We start from the raw sequence: 20547 nt of genomic DNA, 5'->3' as shown, positions 1-20547 counted from the left end.
AGTTTCCTGCCGAACTACAGGTGTAAACACAACCTTATCCTAACCAACATCAAGCACACAAGCATCCACCAAATGGCCAACACTGCAGAAAGAAGAGAGAGTTGAATCCCTTAGCACCCATAGTAAACTCTAGTTTGACTCCACTACCCACCTCAGTAGTGAGGATCCACAAGCTCACTACAGCAAACGAGACAGTTTTTCACCTCTAGAGTTTACTGGCGCATACAAACCCAAGTGAAAGACAACATCAGAAGACAGCAATCTAGTTTAAAAACACCCTGACAGAGATGAAAGTTTGAGGAAGAAGTTAATCAAGTCAACAGTCCAATCAAGGTAATAAGTACCACCACACACAGCAGGCACTCAAAATAAACTTTTTTCACGGAAACTGGTGCAGCAGAGCCTTCATGGGCACCAAACAATGAAGCTCTGTCTATGCAGTTCCACCCTGAGATCTACTTAGGAAGAACCTAGACCTGTATGAGCTGTGTAGTCCTCACTGCTGCTGTACAGCTGTGAGATGTCCAAACCTATTTGCTTTGGGTTGGATGTAACTGGGACCTGGGCAGCAATCGTGGTCATCATATCATTTGTTTCACGGCCTGCTCCGCACCAGGTGGGTAGCGAGGGATGCCCTACAACCCACCCAGTCCTTCCTCTTCTCCTGTGGTAATATCACAACGAGGATGAAGAAATGGCATAAACTTCCTTCCCGAAATTTGCCTAGCACTACATCACTCATGCTAAAGTTAATGCTGTGGGGTGGGCCACAAAGACTACCGGAGCAGCAATCCACAGCAAGCACAGCCACGCTCTTCATCCCACCGCTGCCTCTCGAGCCTCCCTTGTTTGCCAAAGGCTAGAAATCGTTCTGTGCTACTTTGTACAACTAGGAAAAGTTGAACTACATAAGTTGCCCTGAGATAATGCAGAAAATTGTTGTTAGCAGAGTTAATCTTTTTCTGTTTATCACTCAAAAAGGAATTATTTAGCTCCACAGAAGTGTTAAAAAGTTATAATTACCTAGAAAGAAGGACTGAACTTCCCTTAAGTTTTTCTGATATAAGAAAAGAACTCAGATTATTTCTCTTGCAACTCACAAATCTCTGTATTTTCCTGTTATAGAAAATTGAGAATCAGTGAACAGGAAACAACAGGAAAATTAATAAAGAACGGCCATTACAAGAAAGTGAAGTGAAAATTAAAGACACTATAGTGAAACATACAACTGCAGTTAAAACCCTTTCAACATGTGCTCAATCTTTGTTGTTGAACTATCAGCGTTTAATATTCAGGACTTACGTCCCACATAACTACTAGGCTAGAATTTTACAGCATCAACCTGCGAGGCTTCCAGCTCGAGTGAAGGAAGGCTATGATTTAACTTGTAGTTCCAATACTATATATCCTCTTGGCTTTCAAACATCTGTCACACAAGCCACATTTCTCTTTCCTTCACAAAGTTCTTGGGTATGAACAGGATCACAAAGGATTTTGCTTTAGGGACAGTTACTGCTTTCTGCTTCTCCAATACACAGCTTCAACTAACTTTGCTGCCTGCTTTTGAGCTGTGTCTTACTTTCAGAGTCTCATGATGTGCCTCAAACACAACACCCACTACATAAACTTCAAAAAAAAATCCCTTCACAACTCTTCTTGCTTTCAAAGTTTGCTAGGCCGTGCTCAGCTGAAATCAGATCTCAAATCACTCCTCTCCCTAACCTTCTTTCTTCCATCAGAAACCACAACAGGTGTAACAGACTACTAAACAATTAACCCTATCCAAAAATGTTGTCCTTTAATTTTATCAACCTGATCCTTAAACAACAAGACTCACAGCCTATTTTCACCCATATGTGAATTCAACAATCAAAAGGGGGGGGGGGGGGCATTAAAAATATTTGGTTTAATTTTTTACCTCAGCTCTGAGTGCACCACAGCATTCCCTACCCCAGCTCTCACGCCCTGCACCTCTCACCTCCTCACTCACCTCCAGCCTTGCCAGACAGGTACACACACACCACACCCTAACACTACCACTACTCCTAAACTCACCCTCTCAGCTTCCATACACATCCTCTTCCACTTCCACATGATGGTTTCTTTATGTCTTCAGGCCCTTTCTCACTAACACTTTATGACCACGGGAAATCCCAAGACTCAGAAGTAGCAGGCATGAGAGTGAGGCAACCTGAAGTACCATCCTGGGAGAGTTTAAAGCACCTCACAACAGGGACACCCAATTGTGCAGGGCACTCGTCTCATCTTTGGTACACCCAAGCTCCAGGTGAGAAAGCACATTCCAACTTGCAAAAAAGTAGGCAAATAATTTAGTTCACTCTGAAACCGTTTTTCTTTCTGAAACCAAACACCTGTGAGCTCTCACAATTCCCTCCTCCCCCCAAAAGCCACACTGAGCCAGCAAAAGAGATGATGCTACAATGCAGGAGTCCAAACCAACCCACTTTTTGTATTCACTTCAATTTTTCCCATCTACAAAATACATGATAATACTACTGATTTTATTTTTTTAAAAAACAACAAGGGATTATGATGGGGTTTTTTCACTGCATATTACACACAACTCCTCACTACTGAAAGTTTTTAGAACAGAAACAACTGCTGAGACTAAAAAGACTAATACTGCTCATATATTAGGAGAATCTTTACAGCTCTGGACCATGCACTTCTCATCTACCTCAGATCTTATTTTCTATGTCTGAAATCATACAATTCCCAGACCAAATTGCTTACATAAGGTTTTTTAAAAAGCTTTAAAAAATTCATACCCATCCAAGTTTTTGAACAGAAATAATGCAGTTTTCCTCCTAAAGAGAGAGTATGCCCTTGAAGTTCAGGCTATCAGTTAGGATTTAGGAGACATGGATTCAATTCCTAGTTATTATTTAGATTCCCTGCAGCAGCATACACCATATCTCCAACCGTACCTTGAGTAGTATGATTACTAAATTGAGTTTCATCATCTGAAGTAGAACTGAGGGTTAATCCCAAGTCTTCTATCCTCTTCTTCTGCTTCTTTTGGGGGCTGCTAAATTCCGGTTCTGTCCTTCTCTTCATTTTTGCTGAAAGAAGATGATCACACTTGGCAAACATTAAGCCAATTAACTTTCTCCGGCATGCTGAAGCGTAAGGCACACAACTCATACCAGCAGCATGGCAACACAGATAATACCAAATAGCTCATAAAATTATGATTCTCAACTTAAGTTCGCTCTAGGTAAAAGCATTGGCTTCTTTTGAACCTACCTTTTTTAATAGCTAGTCTAACTAAACAAACATGAAATCTATCCAGAAGCTTTGTTATTATTGATTTTATGAATTTCAAATCATTTCTACAACCTACTTAACCTTAAATGCTAGTAGACGAGGACAATCCAGACATCAGCACTTAGATAACTTAAGTATATGACAGTTGATTACTACTACTGAATCAAAGATTCATTTTATTCAAACACATCCAAAAACTAAGGAAATAAGATCAACCTAATGTAGAATATACAAGGTGAAACCAATTCCTCACAAGAGACTCGGAGCACCTCTGACCTCACCTCTGCAAACATTAATTAATAAAAGAGCTTTACTACATGACTTCTATAGCAGAACTTTATTAAACGTGTGTGCTCAAGCTGCGGGGTGTTTGTGTTTTTCACCAGGAATCACTGGCAAGATATCAAGCTTCTGGATGTGGCTGATAAACTTTGCATAAGCCCAGAGAAAGTGCTAAAACTTTAGACAGAGTTTATACAAGCTCGCTAGGAAATCCTGCAAAGGACAAGAACCAAGGAAGAGGAAGGCAGGTGAAAATTAAAAGGCACAGGTGCCTAGAGCACCAGCTAAACCTCCCTCCTACTAATGAAAAGCAATAAAAAATACTGGTGTTTATTATTTTACATAGTAATGCTGGGCTAGAAAAGACGACCCAGGTCACTCATTTTAACCTTCTGTCCTCAAACTTATTTCCACGAACACATGCAGGGCAGCTCAAGATCAATTCCTTTATCCATCCCCACTACTCCGACTGCAAAAATCATCCCACAACCTCACTGCGCTATGGCTAAGACATCTTTTTCCCTTCCACCAGAGGTTCCCTTACAGCCAACTCATTTATCTGCTCGTGTATCAATTTAGGTTTAAGGGGTTTTTTGGTGGTGGGTTTTTTTTTTTCCCTTTCTTGCTTATCTCTATCAATTTGAGAGCAATTGTCTCTGGTGAGACGCTCTCTTACGAGGCTAACACACTGTCAGCTCACCGCTGCCAGCTCCCTCTTAAGATCTCCACCCTCCTAACGGTCCCTTGGCGCACCTCCTTTCCTGCGAGACGTCAAATTACGCCAAATTAGCTGCGAATTAAGCGGCACCGCGCCCCTCGGGAGCCGGGCGGCGGTGAGGGAAAGCCCCTCCGGAGCACAACCCCGCCACCCCCAGGGAACCTGCGGCTGCGCTCCGCAGCACCGCGCCCATCGCCCCGCCAGCGCTTTGCGGGCACGGCCCTGGCCGGCGGGACCGGCAGCCGGAGGGCCGCTCCTCAGCCCGCCGCTCGCTCGCTCGCGTCGCGCCCGGGGCCCCGCGGCCCCCCGGTACGAGCGGCCACGCCAGCCGGCGGCGGGCCGAGCCGCGGACGCCCCGTAGGCCGAGGGCAGGGAGCCGGCGGGAGCTACCGGGGACCGCGCCCCGCGCTGACCCACAGACGCACGCCGGGACCCGCGGACACCGCTCCGCCGGACCGGGCGGCACTCACGGAAAAGGAGGGGGCGGAGCGGGGGCTGGCGGGTCGCTCGGGCCGGCTCCGTCTCCCGCGGGCCCAGCGGAGCGCGGAGGGAAGTGGGCCCGCTCCTGCGCTCCCACCGCCGGTTTCGTTTCCCCGCTCGGAGGCGTCGCCGCCCCCGCCCCGCCCCCTCCCGCGGTCCTCCCGAGCGCGCCGGCGCGCTACAATGACGCACCGCCAGCGCCGGCATCGAGCGGCCCCTTCCCGCAGGCGCGCTGCGGCCAGCCCCGATCCGGAAGTGGGCCCGCCACAAAGCCCCCTGGGGTCGCTAAGCAACGCGGGCGCCGCGGCGGCATGGCGGCGGACCAGGTCGCCCCCTCCCGCCTCAGGGCCTGGCCATCCCGCTCTGCCCTGGCTGCTGCGAGCAGGGCGGGGTGCGGGCCACGGGCAGGGCTCGGCTCTCTAAGGAAGCAGGTAGCCGGAGGCCTCGGTCCTTCCCGACGGAGGTGAGGTAAGGGTGCACAGGGGTGAAAATATATGAAAATTATATGATATACATAGAATTTTTGTAAATATGTAGTATATACAGCTGTATATAAAGCGTCTTAGGGCACAGATAACTCAACCACTGCCTTAAAAATGGCACTCGGAAAAAAAACCCTTTTTTTTTTCATGCTTCTGAAGGAGATCTACTTAACAGCACCCCCACCCCGGCGGTGACCGCAGGCAAGACACCCCGATCCCCGCTCCGCTCGGGGCCGCTGCAGGGCCCGCCCTGCGGGCTGGAAATGTCATTACTCCTAGAGGCGGCACAGGTTTCCAAAGAAACTGTCTGCTTACAGGAAAGCCTATAGCCTGCTGCTCCTCACCAGGCACTTCACCATTAACTAACTACAGGTCCGTTACTTGAGCAGAGCCAGAACAGGTTTTGTAAAGCCAGTGATGATAAAGCTTTCGACACAATAAAAGCCAAATACATATCTATAGATTATTTGTCATGAGGATTTCAAACACCAATTGAGCTGTCTTGTACTTCGCATCAAGCTTGAAACCCAGGGGCACAGAGCTCAGTACACAGGCATGAATGCTCAGACTTAAAAACTGCACCCAACACGGTAGCACCAAGGGACAGGAGTATACTATTTGGCAAGTGTAGTTTAGGATTATCTAGCTGCTGTGAGGTATGCATCTAAATATGTGAAGTTATGACAAAAGAGACTGGAAGGAGGACTAGGAGCAGGAAGCAAAACATTGACTAGTCAGAGCATATCTTTGCAAAAAAAACATTTGAATAGGGGAGGGCAGGCACAGCTGGATTATTAAACTGCCCATTACATGTTTTGTAAAGTTGCAATGACAAAGTAACAGTTGTTGCTAAGGCCCGCCAAGCACTAACGTGGTAATTACATGTGCAAGAGAAACGCAATTGTCAGAATGACCTTAGAATCTATAGATCTGCAGGAGTTAAACAGCACACCATCCCTCTCTGATGGTCCCGTTCTGCAATCCATTAGCACTCCTTCCCAGCTATTCCTGCTGATGTTGATAAACAAGATATTGTTTCGGAAGTGTTTGTATCACATTACATGATAGCTGTCTTCCAACAGAAAGCAGCAAGTCTTAAACCTGCATCAAGGCTGCTGTGCATCAACTGTGACTAGCTCAGAGTTATAACCTAAATCCTGGATGTGATACTAGAAGTGCTTGATGCCATCCCAAGACACAGCAGTTCATGGCATGACATCTCCAAGAAGACATTCAGATGTCCAATGAAGTAGAAAAAAAGTATCCAGGCCTTAGACCAAAGGAGAGCACAGTATTAGAAACGTGGACATCTTTTCCAGAAGCTCAATAATTCGCCTGACACTTCTGTATGCCTAGTCATCAGCTCTGTATCTGATAGTAGTTTTACTGAGGAACTTAGTAACTGGGAGGAGAGGTCTGTTTTTGTCACTTAAATGCTTTTGCAGGTGAACGGTATTATTGCTTAACCTCTCTCCTTGGACCTTTACACACTTGATAACAGCAGTAATGGTTTGGTATACCACTTAAGGTCTTAGTGAAATGAGGACACGCTCAGAAACCACACTGAAGAACTACTCTGTTACTAGGAGAAGCATGAGACTTCTCTGCAATATGCATAAACACCAACATAACAAAATAAATATTTTTTGTTCATTTCATTTTGCTAAGTGCAGTGGCATGGAAGAGATACACAGTAGAAGAATCTGAAGTCCTAGGTAAACAGAGTATTTCCCTCCTACTCCTCTTCATCAGGAATGCCTGTTCTGATGTCAGCCTATTTCACATGCGTTTTGAGGAACTCTCTTCTCAGACATCCTAAAGAGCACTTATTCACAAAAGAAACTTTCAAGAGCACATATAGAAAATGAACATTAAAAGGGAAAAAGGAAAACTCAAGATGTAATGACTCCTTGACAAAAGAAACCTTACACCAAGATTTTAAGAAAGTTACCTGTCCCACAGATCAGACCTACCTCCCCTGTTAAAGTCCTACCAATCCAACCTGTCAGAATGCGCTACTTCCTTAGGAGAGCATTATCATTCATGCACCTTTTTAATGGAATCTTTCTTTAGTGGAAGAAGGTAAGAGGTATGACTGTATCTACTAAATTACTGTTGGGGTAGCCACAAGCTTGAAGAGTTGGGTTGTCTTTTATGAAATCCTGAATACATAAGTCTTTCAAATAACTTTTAAACAGTCATCTGCTTACAGCAATCAAAACATGAAGCATGATTAAAATAAGATAGATTTTTTTGAGGAAAAATAGACTAAGACAACCAGAAGACAGACACTCAACTCAGTGGTTGCACCAGGGAAGGCTAATGCAGAAATGGATTTATATTTTCCTTCTTAAACAAAATAAACATAGAAACAAGAAAGTACATACAAATAGCCAAAGAAATACTACAGATGAGATGGGCTTCCCCCATCCTTTTCTCACAGTGTAAAACAGTCCTTTCCATGTAACAGCTAAGTCAAAAGCATATGCCAGTGAAAATGGAATTTCATAGACAAATTCATGATAGGATGAGGCAAGACTTGCTCAGTCTCTTAGGGATGAGGGATTTGCTGTGAGGGTAGTACAACTCACTGCTCAACAGCAATGTTTTGTAAACAATAAAACTAAATGCTTCCTTCTGTGCCTTGTGGTTGCCTACACATGCTGCTTACCTACCCTGCCAACAGGACACTTCACTAACTCAGACAGCAGCACTGTGAAGAGGCAGAGGTTCCTCTCTGCTGCTGAGAAGAACTCTAGGTGTTTCTGAAGTCATTGCTAGAAACTTCTGGATGCGCTGCTTCCCAATTCTAAAATCCTTTATGCAAAAGCCTGAAGAGGGAACAAACCAAAGATAATATATGAAAAGAGCAGTAGCTAAGGAATTCTAGAAGATTTGATCTACTCCATCCCTATCTAACGGAAAATGAGTAACATCAACAGAGCAAACGGATGGCCAGCAGCTCAGCTTACAATGCATTTAAGCTCTTCAGGCTGACAGGGTCCATAACCTACCCTTTGTTACCTTTACTGCTGGAGGCCTGAGAAGACTCTAGCTGCCATGTGAAATTAAAGAAGAAAACCCACGTTGGCACTTTTTCCTGATATACCTCTCCTGCCTGTGGGTGGGGGTGGCCAAGTTCTCAAACAGCTTGGGCCATTCCCTCTGTTGCCTGAAGTAAGGGAAGCTGATGTACACATTTAAACATGTCATTCACTAAGGAAAGGGCAGTGATGCATACAGACTATTATGTTACACCAAGCAGGTCACAAGCAATCATGGAAGCCTAGGTTTTGTATGTCAACCATCTAGCACAACAGCAGTTTCTTCTCTCACATTCCCAATTTTGTTTTGGAGATCAAGCTTCTGTACATTCATTTAAAAATAAGGTCCTTCTTCCAAATGCTACTAGTTCTCATCTCCAGCCTCTTCATAGAGTTTCTCCTTCCAGATGTCCAGTCCACTTATCCAGCAGTAGTCAACCAAACACCACGAGGGTGGTTCTGGGCAGCACACAGGCAAACGAGTCTGCAGTAAGGGCGGTTAGATAATGTAGTAGCTTTCATTATAGTAAGAATCCTCCTCAGAGTCCTCACTGTCACAACTGTTCATCGACAAGATGGAGTAGATGGAAGAGATGATACTGCTGTCATTGTCCATGGCTGGTTTCACCAACACATTCTGTTTCTCTGCATTCAAAACACACAGATACAAAAGTCAGCAGTGACCACTGTAACCACAAACGCTAAATTACTAATTCTCTTGGAAACTTATAGCCTCTCACTGTCAGTTTGCAGAAGGTCTTGCAAGCTGCAGGGCGTAAGCCTTTTTCTTTTCAATTTTCAGCATTGAAAGAGCAAAGGATTGGGTTTTTCGTTTGTTTTCTTAAGTTTCCTATATGCCTTTTCCTGTTAAGGTAGCACAGATGAGGAGACAGTCTCCATCCCTTCAATGGCACACAGTTGGCAATGGAAGTGGCTAACTATTACAGTGCCTTGCCAAGTGAGAAAGAGGGAAGGAACAAAACGTGGTAAGGAGCTCTCAAACAAGTAATGGTTGTTCAGGACACTTAACAACCCCATCAAAACCTCCATACACTTAAGAGCACAAGCTGTCCTATTGGTGCCCGTTCTACTAAGGCTCTTGGAAAGGCTTCTTGGGAAGATCTGACTGTGCTTCTTAAGTGCCACTTGCATCATTATTTCTCTTTCAGCTGGTTTCTTCTTAGGGATTCATGTTTAAATAGACACATGGTTATCTTAACCTCAATCAAGACATTTCCATGACTGAATAAAACAACTGCACAGAAACAATTCATCCTTCCTCCTGAAGTGTCATGGTGAAGCTAAATGATTTCCTACTAATAGTCATTTACGTAATTAGATCATGTATCGCATATCAAGGTAGGCTATGAGCCTATTTTCTTTTTGCTCAGACAAGCATGGAGACCCCCGGTTTACCATACAGAAATGGTCTCCACTCCATCTAATGGCCATTAGCTACCTGATGAGACACTTCAATAGTGCTATGGCAGACTCTGCAGATGTACATATTACACAAGAGCAGTGCCAGTTCTGCACAGGTGAAAGCAATTCACAAAGCCACCAGCTGGGCAGCGCCTGAGCAGCACAGCATTTCCTGAAGGAATCAGACTGAGTTGGTTAAATAGGTTATAGTTTCAGGCTTGAGCTAACACTGCTTAGCAATGTCATTCTACATCACGATGGAGAATCTGAAACATTTCAAAAGCACCTTTCATTAGGTAAAAGGCTTGACACATTGCAAAATGAAGGATCATGCACTCACCTCTATGAGGGGAAAGCAAGACAATTACTTAAGGGAACGCAGTAACAGAAATTTGCTAAGGGGTAGCAGGAAAAGACTTGCACATTTCAGCACCTAGATACCAGTGTCGAGTGCTCTAGAAACGAGTTTGGAAGAAGGAAGCAGAATAGGAATACCCCAAACTGGAGTTTCACTTAAAGCCGTCACTGCGATGCACAGTCTTTTAGCTACAACTAGGCAAGAGGTTATGCATTTAAGCCACGACGGCTTTAATTTCACAAATATTAACGCAGCAGAGCAACTGCCAGTTCAGCCATACACCTACATGACACACCAACGTTCCCTTCAGAGATTTCGCACACAGACGAGAATTCAAAGTTTCTCATCAGGCACTTCTCTGCTGAGTTTTTGCAATGATGTAGTGAATACTTCAATCAAAAGGCGCCTGGTAAATTTTGCAAGGCTCATTCTATAGTTTTGCTTTTATTTAGTGATCTCTTTGCAACAGTGTAACCTTTAGCATGTTTAAGTTGTCCCACTGAACTGTGGGATTCACACCAAAGTCGTCTTCCAAACTTTTTATTATTTTACTGTGCAGTAAAGCTAGTTACACAACGTATCTTAAAATTAATTTTCTACTGTTTCTGCTGCATTCCCTGAGCATCTCCTCAGTATATAGGTGCCAAAGAAAGTTGTACAAAACAGATGGAATGAGAGATAGTACTCATCATGCCACATCCACCCACCTCTCACCTTTCCGCTCTCTGATAAGGGTCAGGCGATGCTCTTTCATTTCCACATCTAGTTTTTCTACCATCCTGTCAATGCAGTTGTCCAGCACCAGAGAGCGTGTCTTTGATTTGATCTCCTGCCTGCAGATAGGGCATTCCACTTTACGCTTCGTCCACTCATTGATACAGTAGGAGCAGAAGCTGTGTGCACAGTTCAGAGTGACCGCCTGTGGAATTCGAAAGAAGGATACTTATCAGAGCACACTCACACAAGCATTGTCAAGAGAAAAATACTGAAGTTGGAAAAACATTGGATAGACACTTCCTATAAGGGAAGGGGGAAATAAAGCCCAAAGCCCCTTTTCTTCATAGGGTTATACACAAAAAACTCTCCCATGCCAGAGTGCAGACCACTTTACAAGTTGGTTAATGGATTCAACATCACAGCAAGTCAGAAACACAGACAAAAAGAGTGAATTGTAAGTTTCTCCAATTTGAAAAGGAAAAGTTATGAGAAAACTCAAGATACTGCAGAATAGCATCTTAAATTACTGAGAAATGAGAAATTAAAGTTTCAGCTAGCTCTTAAGTCATTATAACAAGCCTAACACATCAGGTTTCCTGTAGTAGAAATGAATGTAATAAACCAAAGTTCTAGCAAAACACAAACAGAAATAACAGTTTACACTTCAGGCATAGCCTATCACTTCTAGAATCAAATGAAGGCAGACCTATTTCTCAAAGAGTTTATCTGAACAATGTAAATGGTTCAGGACTTGGCTGAACACTGCACCTCCGTTCCTTTACTAACCTCTTCCTATATCTAAACCTGAAGCAATCCAACACTAGCCAACTTAAAGCAAGGTCCAGTACAAAATAATTCTTCCTCAAGCAGGCTGTCAGCAGCAGGTCAGAGCACCAGTTCAAAACCACCCAAAACTGCTGCAAGTCTATATGCATTTTAGGATTAAGCACTCATCTCTATGCAGGTAGAGACACCGAAGCTGAACTCGCCGCCCAGGAGAAGAGCTAGGGCACACAAAATGCATTTCTGGACCAACCCTTACCCACAACTCACTGTGGGTCTGTTGGGACTGTTAAACTAGCAAAGTAAATATGCTTGGCTGTTGCTTTAACAGAACTAGGGAAAGCTTCTCAAGTCTCTTCTTTACTGGCAAACCCATACTGGTTTAAACATACCTCGATAAAGTGCTCGGAACAGATTGTGCACTGCAACTCGTTCTCCAACACATCATTCATCTGATTCAACACCTCTTCTTTTTGGGCTCTCACCTTTTCCTTCTCCTCCTAGTGGAAAAGGACGTATGGTCATGTATCAACAAAGAACAAGGCTTTACTCAATATGGTATCAGCATGCGTATGGGAAGGTAGTGCAAGTAGAAACTCGTACAACTGCAAGCCTCCACATGTCAAATCTGTGTCTATTATCTAGCCAGATCTATAACCTCTCTCTTCTTTGTAGTCATGGCAGTATTGAGAATATTCCCACCCACTGTGGGGAACTTACAAGTAAGAACAGCAGCTGTTATCAAAATTCCATCCAGCCTAAAGAAAGGACCAGCTGGATCAATCTTTTCAGAATCCCTTTCAAACTCTTCCTGGCATGAGTTTGCCTCAAGTCAACAGAACGGTTCTTTTGATGTCTGATGTAAAGAGCACCATACTTAACAGACAAAATACCTCAAATAGTAAAAAAAAAAGGAAGCACAAGAATTTAAAACATGTACTTGCATTTAACTGCCCAATTAATTTTTTGTTTGGAGTTAAATTAGGCTCCTAGTACCTGCTCTGTCACAAAGAAATCCTTCCAATTGAAGCTGTACTTGAAACAGCAACAGAGTTGCAATGACGATATTAAAACATACTGCAAACAGCCAGAGGTGGATAATTTCCATGAGTAGGACACAAGAAAGGATCTCTTTAACTATTTTCCACTCATCACCTTGTGTCAAGGGCAGGAAGAAATGTGGTTTCTCTCATTCATTATTCAAATTCCATGTTGTTTCAGTCCTACACTCCGTTGTAGGACTGCTGGAACACTGCAGTTTTACTTGAATGCACTCTAACTGAAAATGAAGCATTTCACTTTTCAAACACACTTTTTTTTTGTTTTGTTTTAAAGAAAGGGTGGAATGGGCCCACTTCTCCTGCACAACACACAGTTCAGGTGCTCTGGGCTTTCTTTATGACTGAGAAAGATCTAATAACGACTGTTCAACATTCATTTATGAACAGGGCAAGGTGTATCCTCCCTAGTCCTGGAAAATAGAGTCAAATGCCACCTCAAAATACAGGAGTCTCTCAGTATGGGAGGCAAAATACAGTCAAGACAAATGTTAAATAAACCATTTCATGTGCTGCAGCACGTCACGTTTCACTTATGAATAAAACTGACAATTCAGTTATTCCTTACCTTGGTTTCTTCCAGTTCTTTATTCTTAGCTCGAATTATCTCCTCAAAGTCTTTTTTACTACGGCTCAGTTCTTCCATCAAAGCATGATGCTGCATAACAATACCATCCCAGAAATTATAAGAGTGCCATTATAAGCTATCCTATTAAATATACATAGCCATAATCATGAGGTTCAGCATACTAATTCCTCCTAATCTCCTCCTAAAAGAGTCACACATGTCTATATGAGTTGGGATGTTAAGGCAGTTTAGGCTTAACTTAAAATTGGAATGTAGTGCCAATAAATTATGACCTTTCCCAGTGTCATTGCACTTCTCATTCCCTCTCCCAGGTTACTCTTATTTCAGTCAGGTTTTACAATCACCATTTTGAGCGCATCTGAGACATTTGAATATCAAGGGGTATTTGACACATAAGGATCACAAAAACCTGTCACTGTATGCAGTGTTACCTGAAGCTGTTTTCAATTAGCTTTTCAAAAGGAAAGGCCTTTTGGAAAAAGCCTAGGAAACCTAAGAAAAGCAATCTTTTTCAAAAACATTCCTAACAAAGAGTGAAATTCTTTTCATCTGGTTAAAATTGCCAAAACAACTTCACCAAAACAGATACCCAGCAAACAGACCTCATGAAAAAGCCCACCAGTCCAAGGAGCAAATTCAAATTAAAAAAATCATTGCAGCCACTTAATGCTTTCAATCTGAGTGCATATTCTCAAAATATTTGCTGGCAAATAGCAACAAAGGGAGGTCTGCCACTTTCTGACAGAAGTTTGGTCTGTAGATGAAGATCATCCCATCTGCACCTAAGGCAAGTCCTCATCTTCTACCAAGAGGCCACAGCATTAAGAAAGATTAAAACATCTGAGTTACACAGTTAGACCAAACCTAGACTCATAACTACTTGCCTCTTGCAGGACCTGGGCCAGCTGCTCCTTCAGATTCTCTTCTCCATGTTGCCACTTTACTCCCTGGGGAGTGAGGGAAGAGGAAGAAAGCAAGGGACAGAAAATTACTACTTTGCACACTGTCTTTAGAGGATATGGTTAAAGAAACAACACTGGTTTTCAGCAAACCCTGAGATGTCCCACTCTAGCGTTACAAGTGTATGACAGAAATTGGAGCCATCATTTACTATGAAGAGTTAAAATGGATATATAATTTACAGTTACACACTTGGAACACCTCCACGTTATTCTAGCTCTAAAGGTACTGGCACGTTCATAAAAGCCAAGAGGTCAGCAACAGCTTAAACATGAGAAAAAGCTGCAACTCTATCTTTGAGCACATTCAAAAAGGTCAGCCATACCTACAGCTCCAACTCAACTTCCCACTGTGCCTAAGCACACAACTCCAGACTTTCTGTACTTCTGATACAGGTATCTTGCCTTCAGCAGCAGACTTTAAAGGAAGAAACTAACAAATTGTGAAACTCAGTTCAAGATGAATTCTAATTTCCTTTAAACCAGATTTTGAGCAAACTCAAAAAGATTTCAGTTTGTTATCTAAAAAAGCTACTTATCAACATACACATACTCTTGAAGACACAGATTGCAAGAAAGGGTTTTTTGAAAGTATGAAAAGAAAATCTCCCTGCTTCCAGGGATTAAGGCATACAATAATTCTCTTGCTTGAAAGGGAATGGATTAACTGGGCATTAATTCAGCCATATACTGAGAGAAATTCACACTTAAGGTGAATACTTTTCAACTTGTCCTCTCTGTAACTACAGGAGATCAGGCAGAGATTTTGTTGGTTTTTTTTTTTTTATTTAAAAACATGGGGTTTTTTACTAACTGAAATGCTTTACTATCTTTCTGTAATGAACCTGTTTGTAACAAAATTTTAAAAATTATTTTTTGCCTTTTTCCTAATTCCCCATGCAGCCCGATCCCTTCTGTCTCTGCACTTTCTTTTGGTACACATGCCTGGAATTGAAATACTTCCATGACAATTTTAACAGAAGTAATTCACACAAACATTATGCATGTTACTGTATGGTTCCACATCTTATTTTGTGTCAGTGTCTTATATTAGGCATTCCATAAAAACAAAAAGACACAGGCCAAAAAGATTACTGCCATTATACCTTTAACTTCTGCTGCTCTTTAGAGAACGTCCTCTCCAGCTCTTCCACCTGCTGCTGGTGATGCTCTTGTTCTGTGCAGAGCTGGTCCTGCAACTCCTGCAGCTCCTGCTCCATTGCCAGGATCTCCTTCTGAGCACACTTCCTGCGCTTCTGCTTCACATTCAGAACTGCTGTCTGCTTCTCCTGCACTTTGACCTTTAACTTCATTATATCTACTAGAGTTTTCCTCAGCATTTCCAAGCCAGTCCATGACTGTGAAAGACCAGAGCCTTTCTGGTCCTTATGGGAAACAGACACAGCTTTCTTGGAGTGCACAGGGCTACTATACGCTGGACCACTATCCTCACTTGGTCCAGGAGAAGGCAGCTTGACATCCATCTTCTCTGTTAACTGTTTGGGGTCTTCTACCCTTTCCCATGATCTACCCAAAGGTTCATTGTCACAGGACACTCTGTCTCTTTTGCATCTGGAGTTTGAAGGGCCTTCTGATCCAGATGTCTCCAATTCCTCCAAATTAAATTTACGTTTAGTTCTTGAACTCTTAGCTTTCCCCAGGTCATTCCTTTGGGCTAAAAAGGGTCTGATTTTCTCCCATTCCTCTTTAATTACTTCATACTCATATTCAGCAGTCTCTTTATTTTCCAGGGGCACTCCCAACTGGATACGGTCTCCTTCAGCGATAGGATAGGCTTTTGAGGGATCCAGGCGCTGTTTGTTAAGCCAGACTCCATTTAGACTCTACAAATGAACGGAGAATCAGCAAAATTTAATATGCAGTTATGGAGTCCTCTGCAAGTTATTTCTGGCAACTGTAAACATATCCAGCCTCTTCAGTGCTGCAATCAGAACAAGCTACCTCTTTAAATAAACCTTGCAATGTCCCATTTATTGGCTTAGTGTCCCATTTATTACAGTTATTGCCTTATATTATTTACCATGCGTTATTCCTGCATTACAGATTTTGCATACAAGAACTAAGAGCAACATTAATATATGTGCTTGTCCAGAAGGAAAAGAATGAACTCAAAAGGGAAAAAAAAAAAAGGACCAAAAGCTTCAAAAATAAGAACTAACCAATAAAAAGAAAAGACTCCGCAACAGATCATTGTCAAGAACACAGAATATTGCAGTAATTATTCTTGACAATTAATGTTACCTGAAATTTAAGAAGAAACTAGGACATAAAAAAGGAGAAAAGCTTGTATTGCTTGAAGAAAAAAAAGAGACAGTTCTCCATAAATATAGGGAGAATATAAACAAGAAGGAAAACATTCTTCTAGAGATAATGTTCAAAGCAGAAAAAGGGGTTTTAAATTAGACACTAGCTCAAGAAATAGTTTTGAAAAACAGCAAAACTGATCTGTGCTCAAGGTAAACTGCAGAATCATTAACAACTGATGTATCTCAAAGAGATTCTATAAAACAACTTGACAAAATGGTAGCAGAGAAAACACAGAGCAAGTTTTAGTAGCTGATCTACCACAGATGTTTCCAATCATGCAAAACCCAAAAGTTTTCAAGTTTATACAAGTACTGCAGCAAAGTTTTGTTTAAGTGCAGTGTAATTTTAATAGTAGCCACTCCATTCCTTCTGACAACCCACTGTTGACTCAAACATCCTTCAAATCTGCATGACATGTTGAACATTTTTGTTCTACCAGTGCTGTTTTAAAGCAAGTTACTGATTTTAGTTTTCAGCCTGAATGAGAGTGGAGAGATCACGATATAAAAAGCAGATTACTGAAGTCAGTCAGTGAGATGCAGCTGAGGACTCAACACTTTATTCTCATCAGCTGAGGAGGACTTTCAGAAGAAACTCATCTGAATATAATGTGAAGCACGTTATTTCTAACAATAGATTCTTGTTGTAGTTGATTACAATTAAAGCAATTGTGTCACTTCAATAAGGAGTACCAGTTTATCCTTTCATTAGCAGTACAAGAACATTATCCTTTTGAATACTGCCAAAATTCATATGACTTTTTTTTTAAGAGAGTAACAAAACAGGTTCGCAGTCTGCAAAGTGCCCTTGGCAAGACTACAATTGTCTGAAAAACGCTAAACCAAAAGACAAATCTACATAAAGCACTAAGGTTTGCATCCCAATCGCAGTGGACTGAAGCTTCCTGCTGGAAGCGCACAACAGACAAGACACATTCCCATGGACCTTCTATCACACTTATACCATATTATACCACAGCCCATACATTGTTTGAGCCTAAACAGGGCATTCTCTTCAGCGAACGTCAGAGTACAAGGTCTTTAATCAGTCTCTGTACCTTGTTATCCTTGACAGTCCACTGCCCTTCTGCATTTTGCTGGAAAACACAGTGTTTACGAGAGATCATCAAGGGGCAGGTCTTTGACACCAGCTGGTACGTGAGATCTAATCCTCGGCCTATAGTTACCTAAAAATAAAGTAGGTTAGTAACTGCAATCAGCAACAACATGATAAATTCAGTTTATATGGTTTCAATCCAAGTACAGAAGAAATCTATTTGGATCAGCACCTTATAGCTATTTCCAAAAAGCTCAGGATGGTTTTTTTTTTTTATTTAAATTCAATAGTAGATAGAAAATACAAATGTACAAAGTTATGAGTATTGTCTTTCTCTTCCACTGAGGAAAATTTGATTGCTCTAAGGCAGGTTACAAGCCTTGATTTCATGGAAATCTCTGTCAGCAGCAAAGCTGCTCAAAGCCACTTTCAATCCATCCACGTCCCCTACCTAACTAAACACCATTTCTTCAAACCAGTACGATTGTTCGTGGGTCTCAAGATTACTTCTTAAATTCTTCCTTTGCTAGTTGCATCTGTTCAACTGTCTGCAAACAGGAAAGATGCAGGAAAAAAATAGACCAGAAAGCGCCATAAAAGAAAAAAAACGCACATGCGCTAAACATTCAATACTTTCGTAGGGCATGCCATCAATCTTAAGACTCAGAAACTAAGCTACATGCAGTTCATAACCAGTAGTGAAAGTAATCCAAAAGCATCTTTGGAAGAAGGGATATAATTTAATTGTTTCATTTCACAGTATCTTATTCAATCTGATCTAATTGCAGGCTGTCATTTAAAGCACAGCTCTGCTCTCCCTCCCTCCACTACCTACCTCCTTTGCGAGATCTGATAATCATACACACTTCTCTTGTTCACCTGTGCACTGCACAAGTTTTCAGTCAATTTATCATGTAATTAGACAGCTGCATGGATCCAGTGTAATACAGCGGAAAAAGCAGGACAAACACCTTTTAGCAGAAGCCCACAGTCAAATCCAATAAAGAATATTACAAAAGCGCACTCTGTTTTTTATGGATTTGACGAAGGCTGCCCCTCCTTTCCCCTGCAATCCCAACTCATTTGCATCACACCTTCCAATGCCTACAAGACGCTGCCGTCAAGCAAAGTTCATTCGCTACACATTACCTAGGCAGGTCCCATCCAAGTTTAAGGCAAGAACTCAGACTCCCATGTCATAACTAAATGCAAGGAAGCAAACTAAGCTCATGAAAGCCAACTTAACCACATGGGTCCCTACCTCTTAAATGCTTCATATATACTAGTGTTCTGTCAACTTGGACTGCATATATAAGAGGCAGAGAGACACAGGTGGATAAAGACTCTTACTATTAACTGTTATTAAGTCACCTACATTTGATACAATCAAGACCAGGCAAGGCCAGTCACAAGACATCCCCTTGATCGAGTTCATTGAGCACTGAGGGGCTGAGACATTGCCACTCGCCTGCTGGGATCTGCTGCTGCCCGCAACATGTCCCCCCGCACCTCAGTTCGGTGCTGACATGTAAATGCCCAGTGAAAGCAGCTGGTGCCAACACGCCAGCCCCTGGCCTGGCAAGCCTGCAGCGCCGGTCTGCTGCCAGTCCCCCTGTCGCCTGTGACAAGGACTGTCGCGCTGCGCAATCAGAGTCACAACATCTTGACTGAGATGCAGGGGCACAATTAACAGAGCCCAGGCTGCACATTTTGCGGGTGTATTCACTCAAGTCCTTCATGGGTCACACCTGCACACCTCCTGCCTTCAGATCCATAACGTGAGAGTAACAAAACCACGTGTTTGTCCAAAAAGTTGCCTAGCACTGATCAATGAGTTACGAGGGGCACCTTTTGCAACACATTATCATACAGGAATAAGGCACAGCACGAGCCCACAGCACCCAACTGCCTGATTCCAACCACGAGACCGGCAATCCTCGTGCAGTGCCTCAACACGCGTGTTTGCCAGCTGGGTTTGAGGGAAAGAGTACGAGGACCCATTGGGGCTTTCCAGTTAGAACGCATGGTCACTGGAAAAGGGTTATTCCTGCACCATACGGAAACATAACTGAAGCAGGTTTAAAACACGACTGCCTTCACCCGAATAACTTAAGCCAAAAAACCCAAAACACCTTGTGTACTGTTAACCTCACCAAAGCGTCTTCACCCTGTTAATTAGACTAAGGATCTCCCCACCGCCGCTCACGTCACTGTCACACAAACGACTCCCAGTTAAGCACGAGATCGTTTTAAAAAGGTTAATAACCGAAGACTTGGCAAATTAGACTCGCTCTCCGCTCCCTCGCATGCTACCGGTGCTGAAACGCGCCGGTTCTGGCCGCTGCTTCCCCCCCGCCGCCTCCACCTGCGGGAGCGCCGGGCAGCGACCCACCGAGCCGGCACCAGGGCGAACGGCCGGCTCCTCCAAACAGCAATTAACAACCGCTGCTCGTTAACCGGGACGGGGTGGGGCTTCCTCCTCCTGGGAAACAGGTTGAGGAACAAGGAGCCTGCGGAACAAAGCGCACCGACGGCCGCTCGCCCCTGTCCCGCGCGGCCCAGGGAAAAGCAGGCCGCGGCAGGGCTCCGGCCAAGCGGCGCCGGTAACGGACCCCCGCCCCGAGCGGCACCGAGGGCCGTGCCTCAGCCGGCCGGCCACCCCCCGCCCCCCGCGAGGGGCCGGAGCCCGCGGGGACCCCCGCCCGGCTCGGCCCGGCTCACCTGCGTGCCGGCCTCTAGCAGGAGCCAGTCACCGCTGGCCCCGACCCGGCGGAGGCACCAGGCCAGACGCGAAGCCCCGCGCACCGCCATGGCGTCTGCCCGCCGCGACAGGCAGGAGCAATCGCTGCGGCAGCACCGGTGCTCTCAAGAGGCGAGAAACGGCGTAGCGGCCGCGCGCCGCCCAGCAGCCCAGTTAATCGAAACCGGAGCGGAGAAGATGCTACGCATGCGCTGCAGGAGCGGGCGAAGGCGATCGCGGTAG

At 43.7% G+C, this 20547-nt stretch overlaps 2 protein-coding genes across 6 annotated transcripts in view; both read right to left on the bottom strand.

Moving 5' to 3' along the window:
• Positions 1-4795, bottom strand: part of CMTR1 (cap methyltransferase 1) — a 28509-nt gene extending 23714 nt beyond the window's left edge. The window contains exons 1-2 of one of the 2 annotated variants that reach the window (XM_086631668.1): positions 4759-4795; positions 2949-3083 (exon numbers count right to left, since the gene is read on the bottom strand). In XM_086631668.1, coding sequence (XP_086487794.1) covers positions 2949-3078 — 130 coding nt within the window. In that variant the 5' untranslated portion in view covers positions 3079-3083; positions 4759-4795. Of the gene's footprint in view, positions 1-2948; positions 3866-4758 lie in introns of those variants that run through there. The other variant, XM_009990792.2, reaches the window with a different exon arrangement.
• Positions 4796-6337: 1542 nt separating this feature from the next.
• RNF8 (ring finger protein 8) lies at positions 6338-20409 on the bottom strand. 4 transcript variants are annotated; one of them, XM_086631667.1, is made up of 8 exons: positions 20286-20409; positions 17566-17694; positions 15287-16024; positions 14106-14228; positions 13201-13290; positions 11967-12074; positions 10789-10993; positions 6338-8939 (listed from the first exon to the last, which is right to left on the bottom strand). In XM_086631667.1, the coding sequence occupies exons 1-8, from the start codon at positions 20373-20375 to the stop codon at positions 8794-8796; spliced, it is 1629 nt and encodes a 542-aa protein (XP_086487793.1). In that variant the 5' UTR covers positions 20376-20409; the 3' UTR covers positions 6338-8793. The 4 variants fall into 4 exon arrangements, with proteins under 4 accessions (XP_086487793.1, XP_086487790.1, XP_086487791.1 ...); XM_086631664.1 differs by having other exon boundaries at positions 14106-14168; positions 20286-20375; XM_086631666.1 differs by lacking the exon at positions 20286-20409 and having other exon boundaries at positions 8849-8939; positions 10782-10993; positions 14106-14168; positions 17566-17670.
• Positions 20410-20547: the final 138 nt, after the last annotated feature.

Source organism: Tauraco erythrolophus, chromosome 2 (genome assembly GCF_009769465.1).
Source record: "Tauraco erythrolophus isolate bTauEry1 chromosome 2, bTauEry1.pri, whole genome shotgun sequence".
In the NCBI taxonomy this organism is placed as follows: domain Eukaryota; kingdom Metazoa; phylum Chordata; class Aves; order Musophagiformes; family Musophagidae; genus Tauraco; species Tauraco erythrolophus.
Note: the sequence above shows the minus strand (reverse complement) of the source record. Positions and strands in the feature narration are given on the sequence as shown.

Bases quoted from the DNA above. Each gene is read 5' to 3' on its own strand.
- RNF8 (XM_086631667.1), bottom strand. From the start codon at position 20,375: ATGGCGGTGCGCGGGGCTTCGCGTCTGGCCTGGTGCCTCCGCCGGGTC. The intron at 12,075-13,200 runs GTAAGGAATAAC...CTTTTCCACTAG, and splicing joins AAGAACTGGAAGAAACCAAG to GAGGAGAAGGAAAAGGTGAG. The intron at 10,994-11,966 runs GTATGTTTAAAC...CGAATTCCACAG, and splicing joins GTTCCGAGCACTTTATCGAG to GCGGTCACTCTGAACTGTGC.